This window comes from Oryctolagus cuniculus, chromosome 8 (genome assembly GCF_964237555.1).
Source record: "Oryctolagus cuniculus chromosome 8, mOryCun1.1, whole genome shotgun sequence".
In the NCBI taxonomy this organism is placed as follows: Eukaryota; Metazoa; Chordata; class Mammalia; order Lagomorpha; family Leporidae; genus Oryctolagus; species Oryctolagus cuniculus.
The window spans coordinates 97,385,466-97,394,534 of NC_091439.1; the positions used below are offsets into that span (position 1 = coordinate 97,385,466).

Here is a 9,069-nt window from a genome sequence, read left to right on the forward strand (position 1 = left end):
AAAAAAAAAAGAGGGAGAGGGAGAGGGTTAGGGAAAGGGAGAGTGAGAGTGAGAGGGGGAGGTGGGAGAAGGGGAGAGAGGGGCAGAGAGGGAGGGAAGGGGTGAGAGGAGAAATGCAGAGAGGGAGAGGGGGAGGGAAGGGGGAGAGGGGAGAGAGACAGAGAGACAGAGAGAAAGAAAGAAATCTTCCATCTGCTAGTTCCCTCTCCAAATGGCTGCAGTGGTCAGAGCTGGGCAGATCTGAAAACAGGAGCCAGGAGCTTCTTTCAGGTCTCCCATGTGGATGTAGAGGCCCAATGATTTGCACCACTTTCTGCCACTTTCCAAAGCACATTAGCAGGGAGCTGGATAGGAAGTGGAGCAGCCTGGTCTCAAACCAGCACCCATATGGGATGCCTGCACTGCAGGCCTAGGCTTAACCAGTTATGCCACAGCACCAACCCATAGAATCCAAATTTTAATACCCAGCCTATTTCTATTATATGTTTCAATTCTTTAGCATGCATTCATTATTCTTTATGAAGTAATCCCAGCATAACCTTCTAAATTTATCTCTTGGTTCTCCCCAACATGTTAGACAGGAATACTTTTTCTTCCACACTAGTCTTGAATCTGCACTTTATTGAATTCTATCCCTCCCTACAAACACTACCCCTGCTCTCCATCCTTACCCTAGCCCCACACACTTGAACTACCCCCTGCTGTCCATACACCTTCTAGTAGTCAATGTGCCAGAAGACTTTTTTCAACAGACAATACTTGGAAAAAAACAAACTGAATTTTAGTTCCAACTGTTTTGCCTGGCAACCTCACAACTTTGAGCATCTACTCAAGTACTTCTCTGTATCCCCGTTTCAAGAAAAGCAAGTGTTCTATTACAGAGACAAGGGAATTTGGAGACAGTGCCTATTAATGAATGAGAAGTATCTTCTGACAGTTTTTGTCTTGTTGTAGCAAGGAATGAGGTTTATGACTACACGATAACATGGACAAAAGCATCACATCCTCGTGAATGAAAAATGACCCTCCAGTATGTTAAGTAGTCACATGCTTTCACAAAATACCTGTCACCTGTAATGTGTTTAATCGTAACTTACCAGAATAAATGAAATTCTTACTGATTTGTGAAATTCCCTCTCTGCTTCTGATTCAGTTCCGCAAGTCATACTATTGGTTAAAGTTGATTCCTTAAGACTTGTTTAGCAAGTTAGATTTTAATTATGTGGGATTTCCTCCTTTGACTCCAGCTCGTTCATAGATCACACATAATAGATGAGAGTCAGTCATTTGAGTGGGAATCTCAAAGCAGTTGGATTGGCAGAAAAATAGGACCTCTTCGCTACTCAGGATTAAAATGTATAGGTAAGCCCTGTTTTTGCCTCTGTAGCTTTAGAAATGTTATAAATGCTAGAGTATATGAACAATATACAGAACATTAAGAAATTTCACTGTGTCTAGCAATCTTCTAGTTATTGCTTCAAGAACTTCAGTGAAAGGCTTAGATATCATTTAGACTGTATTCTTGATCGTGTTTAGATTAGGTATGTGGCTAGTTGACAGGGTTTTATGAAATGAATAAACCTAAAGAGACAGCTTAGCATTATATCATATCTTTAAATAAGGAAGTGTTTTTATATATCCTGCTTCACTCTTCAAAAGTGCAGAATTTTTAAATTCAATCAGTAAAAAACTGCTTTTTCAGAACTTTTTGAGGCATCTGTATTTTAACTTCTGTCCCAGTATCATTACTATTAAATATACTATGAATCTTAAAGTCTTTAAGAAAGTAGATACTGTTTTGTCTACATGTTGTACAGTCATGGAATTGTTATTTTCATAAAGATTCTTGCTAATACTCAAGAAAATTGTATGTCTGGTTTATAGATGGTTAATTAATGAATGATTATTTTATATACTTTCACATTAAAAAGCAACAAGATGGCAACATCTACAGTCATATGGTACAATCTCAACTAAAACAATGAAAATCATTATATAATTTGATTGCTTATGTGTGTTTCTGAGTATATATTTTAGCAGTACACGCTGTTGTTCTATGAACACAGAAGATCATGATACTAAGGCATGCTGTAGGTGGAACAATAAAAGCATTAACAGTGTGTTTTTTGGCTATGATTAGCAGAGCTGGATTTATTTTAAATCTCCTGAACCTTAGAAAACTTCATCAAAATTCAAACTGTTCCAAATACTAAAAATGTATGTACAATTAGATGTATTTATTTATATATGAGTGAAAATGAGTAGTCTAGATTTCCAATAGTAGAATAAAATAAAACAAATTATTTCATATTCATGGAATAGTTATGAGTAATTCATTAAGTAGGTTAAAAGTCTGTGATTTAACTTATATATGGTGTTCTCATTTTATGTGAAAAAAAAAAACACATCACAAAATTTTATTTCTGATCCACTATTTCTTTGTAAACTTTCCATGTGAAAAAGTCTGATAAAGAATACAAAACACTAATCAGGGTTATTATATTAGAATGACAGGGTTGTTATATTAGAGTGACAGTAAATTTATGAGTTATATTTTTCCTTATTTCTAAGCTTTCTGAATAAGAGTATAATATTCTTTTGATAATATCAATATATTTTGAAGGAAATTTTGCTGAAACATTTTAATTTTAAAGATTTTGTTAATTTAAAAAATAATCCTTATAAGTACATCAAAATGTTGATCAAAGGAAAGAAAGACATGAAGTAACGTAAATAATGCAAGAGATTCACAATCTCAGAATATCTTGAAAAACCTAATCTCTGAGCTGATTCACCAGGTACGCAAAATTAGTCAGAGTCAATCTTGTCAATCACAAAAAACTCTTTGGAACCATGGTTTCTATGGCCCACACATTTTGGAATATTGTATTCTTAAATACAATATTCTTAAATTCTTAAATAACAATTTGCTTTCTCTTTTTTATTAACGTAAAACATGTATAACTGCCAATTCGGGTTTTTTCATTGGTTAGTTGGTTAGTTTTTCTAAGAACAAGATAATCAGTGTGACATGACACTCTGGAAATACATTATTGGCCATCGTTCATCGTGAAGGCTCCTGACTAGGAAACAATACATTCTGCGAACATGAGTAAGATCAGAATGTCCAGTGTGCAAGGAAGCATATATAGTGTTTGATTTTTCTTCCAAAGTCCACCTTTTCCCAATTCTTCCATATGCATTAAGGGAGCAAGACATACATAAGGTAGTTAAAGTGAAAGTGGAACTGTAAAATACATATCGTGGGTAATTCCAGGTCATTTCTGCATAATTTCAGGTAAATCTTGAGGTGATTCTGAAATACCTTTAATTGGGAATGGGTTCTCTTGAATGGTTCAATTGCTTTAAATAGCAATTAAATTCTGGGATCTCTTCCAAGTTGTCCTCTGCTGAAATTTCTAAAGATGGTGTGTTTTACTTCTTTATCACCCTGTTCTTTACTGCTTTGAAGAAGCAAATCTTGCCACACATCCCAGAACCTGGCAGTCATATTATCACAATAGAATCAGGTCTCCTTTCAGACCCTTAAGATTTCCAGATTTTCTCAGGCCCAAAAGGAGAGTATCTATGGCCACGAGATTACATAAAATTATGAGGTGAGGTCTGGGAAATAGGATGAGATCTACAAGCTGGAATTCAGAATGTGGTTTAGGGAAAGATTTGAGGTAGATGAGCATATCTCAGCTTAGGAACTGACAAGTCTTAGCAGGACTCCTCCTACCAAAGTAATTTTATTTACATTGTCCTCCCTTTTGTCTGTACTGAGACATGCCAAAGCCAATTGGATGGCTCACCTCCCAAAAGCCAGAAAAAAACATAAGACAAAAGTAAAATAGGTGAATAAAAAGCCATCAGTGTCAAAAACTATAATCTAAACACTGCCCATGTTTCAGTCTTGATTTATGAATTCCTATTTTAACATCCAATACCAGTGAATAAAATTTTCAATTAGGTAAAGGATATATTTCTTCACAGAAACTAGGTAAATGTGCAACTGTTTGTCTCTAAAGTCCCAGAGTTCAAAACAGTTTATTTAAAGTACAAGCTGTTGCCTACACATACCTCAGGTCACAAGCTAAAATAGTTGCCTTATTTAGCATGGCTTTTCTAATGTTAAGATGCAATAGAGAAGTGGCACCAGTGTTTTGGTATACAGTAGAGTAAACTGAAGTCACTTCCCTGGGATTTTATATTTTCTAGCAAATTCTATCTCTCCTGTCCACTGCTAATCTGTCCTCCACAAGGGACTCAGAGGCTAATTCCTCAGAAATTCATTACTTACCTGACTCATGCTGCTCCAGCTCCAATAAAGGCCATCGTTTTGGTACCCCTAGAATAAGTCAAGAGGAAGAGAACTGTATTGACTGTTATAAATTTAACCCAAACTCAATCAATACAATTCCTTAAAAGGTATTACTCCAAATTTAAGATCACTGGAGCAAAAACTTGGCCACAATTTCAATTTGAGAGTGCTCTTTAAGGCTGGCCTTAGTATGAGCTTGTGCAATAAACAAGCACCATTTCAAGTCAACCCCCATTCACTGGATAACATTCTAAGATGTTTGGAAGTAAAATTGACTTTGGAAAAGTTTACACTGATGAGTAAGTGAGCCAAAAGAAAACAAAATTCTACTGAATATTTACAATATCCATTTGTGGGGATGTGAACAAGTCTATCAATGATTAATAAAAGACTATGTGCACTCTGGGTTCAAGCCAGTAGATAAAAGAACCATTGAATATATTGTTTGAAGTTAGACTAGTTTTTATTCTGACACTCTTTCTTCTTAACCAGAATATCTATCTAAGTCTAACATTACAAGAGATGATTTAACACATACAGTCTCCTTTTTCACTGGAACAATCCCATTAGGGTACAATGACATACTACACTAACTCCAAATTTACAGAACACAATTCTCCTCTCCTGCCACCCAGCTGTTGCCTCATTTCTCATCTCTTTCCCTTAATAGTAATAGTCTTCTACAGATCTGTTTAGACCTACTACTTTTGTTTCTATTTCCTTCTCCTTGTTTATCTTTTTAAAATATTGGTATTAAATTTATCCCACAAAAATGAACTTCTGGGTACTGTGTCTATTTAAAAATATAACATCATTACATCCCTGTGGCACCACCACCATTACAATCTTCCACTAACTTCTCTCTCCCCATCCTGCCTAATGCAATTGTTAATTGACTCATATCTTTCTGTAAATTTTAATATCTGAGAACATCCTTGATTATGGAAGTTTTTAAAATTTTATTAACATACACATAAAAGTAGCACACACTTGCATGGTGCCATGTAATGTTTTATTACATGTAAACATTATGTAACATCCAATCAGTAACTACATCCTCAAACAGTAAATACTTCTTTATAGTGAAAGCATTCAAAATCCTATCTTCTGAATTTTTTTAGAGAAATATATAGTACATTACCCAGAGGACACTTAGATGGTTTCCATTTCTTAGCAATTGTGAATGGTGCTGCAATTAACATGGGACTAAAGATGTCTCTTTCATAGAAGACTGACTTCATTTCCCTTGGATATACACCTAGTAGTGAGAAGTCTAGATCATGCGGTAGTTCTATTTTTAGTTTTTTGAAGAATTTCATACTGGTTTTCACAATGGCTGTGTTCACTTATATTCCCATCAACAATGTGCAAAAGTTTCTTTCCACATCTTCCACAGCGTTAGCTAGCCTTTGCATTTTTCATAACAGGCCATCCAAACAGAATGAGATGGTATCTTATTATGGTTTTAATTTTCATTTAACTGATGATTAATATTATTGAACATTTTTTTCATGATCTGTTGACCCTTTGCATTAAAATGGCAACTTAATTAATTTTCTTTGGGGTTTTATCATTCATAGATATATCCCTAAAAAGCACATGGTTTGGTTCTACCTGCATTTGAAATTCACATAAATGAGATCAAAGTTGTGCTTTATATGGTATGTAACAGTTTATTCATGTTCATGGCTATTTGATATGCCATTGTAAGGAAATTCTATAACATAAATATCCACTCTTCTGCTATTTTGCTATTACAAACAATATGGCATTGAATATTCTTGAATAGGACTAAATACAAACATGTAAGAGTTTCTACTGGGTATGTACCAACAGAGGAATTTTCTGGGTCCCATGTGCATGATCATCTTTACCTATTTTCTCTTACCCCATTACAAATAGGTTTTCATTCCCACAGCTCTAAAATAGCTCTAGTCTACCTCTTCAGTGATCATTCACATTGCAAAATCCAATGGACACATCTCAGTGTTCATTTCACTTAACTAATTCATAGCAGACCAATCCCTCCTTCAACAATCTTCATAGAGCTTCCAAAACACCATTGTCTTCTGGTTTTTCTACTATCCCACGGACACTTCTCATTCTCCTTTCTGCCAAATTTTGAAGGCTTTAAAGTGCAACCTCTTCCCTTCTGTGGCTCCACTTACTTTCTGTGTGAATCCATCCACACCTGGGGTGATTAATTATTTATAAGCTGAAGCTGTCTGAGAGCAGCCAGTGGTCCCTCAAGTCCACTATCACTCACTGGGAAATGCTCTTGCTTTGAAAGCAACTTTTATCATCATGTAGCAAACTAACCATATTGAATGCTTTATACACAAGCACTTTATTTATATCTATTTTATGCCACTTATCCTATTACTCTTTATATTATAACACATACTTACCCAGTGAACATTTAATATCTGCTTTCTGAGTGTCTAACTTGTGTAAGGAATCTGTTTGGTACTAGGCATTCAGAACTGGAACAGAAATTTCTGAGCCTTGCTTTCATGTTACTTATTGGGAAGACAGACACAAAAAAACTAGACAAGCAAATGTCTATCAAATTATACTTGTATTAAGAGTAATTAAAAATGTAAGGACTTTGGTCAATTAAGATGAATGGAGACAACTGCCATTGAAGCCATTTATTCTGTGGAAATTTCAGCAAAGCAAATGACAATCTTGGCTGAAAAATCGCATTCATCCTGGCCAAGAGGATCAGATCAGTGATTAACATGAGGAAGTGTAATTGGTGTAATGACATGACAGAGGGAGTGGGCATGTCTAGAGGTGCCTGCTTGTTAACACACTAGTTATGGTGCCTACATATCTTATCAGAGTGTCTGGGATTCAGTTCTTGGCTGCAGATCACAATTCCAGGTTCCTACTAATGCAGACCCTGAAAGGCAGCAGGTGTTGGCTCCAGTAGTTGCATCCATTCTCCCTACTTGGAAGATTTATACTGAATTCCCTGATTCTGGCTCCAGCCTTGGTCCAGCCCTGGCTATTACAGGCCTTTGGGGAGTGGATTAATGAATGGGAGGACTCTATCTGCCTCTGTCTCCCTGTCTCTCTACCTCTCAGATAAAATTTAAATTTTTTAATTACACTGAAATAAGTATTATAATATAATAAAAGGAAATAAATCCATCTAGGAATTCATGGAAGACTTCTCTGCACAAGTACTATTGAAGCAGAAATTTAAATGTAGGCAAGAAAGAGATCATGGTGGGCTTTGAATGGTGTGTGAAAGATTTGGGATTAAAAGGAACATGTAAAATTGTTAAGACTTGAAGATAATAGAGACATTGTTTTGCTAGATTGTTTCAAAGATAATACTGGTTCCCTGTGGAGAATAATCCCTGTGGAGAAAAGAGATATCCACTGATGAAGGGAGACAAGTTGGAATAGGGATTTCAGAAAAGGAATTAAGATGGTTTTCAAGAAAGTGGTAGAAGCTATGATAAAACTCAAGACATGTCATAGAAGTAGAAAGGACCAGATTTGGTGTTCAATTAGATTTTAGGAATGAGGGAGATGTCAGATATGATTGTCAAATTTTCCACATGAGTAAGTTGGTGGGTGCTGGTGTCATTCATTGAGAAAAAAAAATATGCCAGGAAACAACCTAGTTGATGGCAAAGGAGAAGTCAACCAATTCAGCTTTGGAAAGGTTCAAAGCAGCACCTGGAGACATGTGAAGGATACAGCTGGATCTTACTGTTTGGAAATCATGTACAGATCAGTGTTTCTCAGAGTGTAATCTTTGGTTTACCTCTCTCTATTTGAACCTTCAGAGTATTTATTTAAAAGGCAGATTTCTGAGCAACATATACAAACCTATTTAAGTCATCTGTCTAGATTGGTGTTGGATACAGGAATTTTTCATTTTTCAAACTCCTCTGGTTTGTGTGCAAATTCTTCTGCACACAAAAATTTAAGAACTGCTGGCTTAGATTGTGACTGAAACTTTCTCAATGAGATCAACCAGAGGGAAAGGAGAACACCCAGACAAAACACATAACAACATTTTGAAATGGAGTAGAGAAGCAACCAGCAAAAAACATATACAGGGAGTATGGATTCATGGAAATTGAAAGAAAAACAGTGTTTCAGTAGGGAATGCTTCTAAGAAACCAAGGCTTATGCTCTCTCAGCAAGACACAGTATCTTAAGGTAAGAACAATTCTTTAGCCATTTTTTAAAAATGTTCCAGGGTCTAGCAGAATATTAAAATAAGGGCTCAGTAGCTATCAGTTTTCTCGATATTTGTTCAGTACACATTGCATTTATAGAATATCCAGGAAGTCCTGGGGTGCAAAGACATCAGGGTCCCAGAGAAAGAGCAGACAAGAGTTAAGATACTTGCATGGCCGGCGCCGTGGTTCAATAGGCTAATCCTCCGCCTGCAGCGCTGGCACCCCGGGTTCTAGTTCCAGTCGGGGCACCAGATTCTGTCCCGGTTGCCCCTCTTCCAGCCCAGCTGTCTGCTATGGCCAGGGAGTGCAGTGGAGGATGGCCCAAGTGCTTGGGCCCTGCACCCCATGGGAGACCAGGAGAAGCACCTGGCTCCTGGCTTCAGATCAGCGCAATGAGCCAGCCATAGCAGCCATTGGAGGGTGAACCAACGGCAAAAGGAAGACCTTTCTCTCTGCTCTCTCTCTCTCACTGTCCACCTTTCTAACTTGCAAATAAATAAATAAAAATTTTAATAAAGAAATGTTAACTCCATCTTACCT

The 9,069-nt window shown here is 36.6% G+C and overlaps 1 protein-coding gene and 1 long non-coding RNA gene across 2 annotated transcripts in view; one reads left to right on the forward strand and one right to left on the reverse strand.

The window, feature by feature from the left end:
• Positions 1 to 8,978, reverse strand: part of LOC127483203 (uncharacterized) — a 100,177-nt gene extending 91,199 nt beyond the window's left edge. Inside the window, exons 1-2 of the long non-coding RNA XR_007909238.2 lie at positions 5,466 to 8,978; positions 4,304 to 4,351 (exon numbers count right to left, since the gene is read on the reverse strand). This is a non-coding gene — a long non-coding RNA (uncharacterized lncRNA). The remainder of the gene's footprint in view (positions 1 to 4,303; positions 4,352 to 5,465) is intronic.
• TMPRSS11D (transmembrane serine protease 11D) overlaps positions 1,205 to 9,069 on the forward strand; it is a 66,680-nt gene continuing 58,815 nt past the window's right edge. Inside the window, exon 1 of the mRNA XM_017347526.3 lies at positions 1,205 to 1,362. Within this exon, the coding sequence (XP_017203015.1) occupies positions 1,355 to 1,362 (8 nt within the window). The 5' untranslated portion in view covers positions 1,205 to 1,354. The remainder of the gene's footprint in view (positions 1,363 to 9,069) is intronic.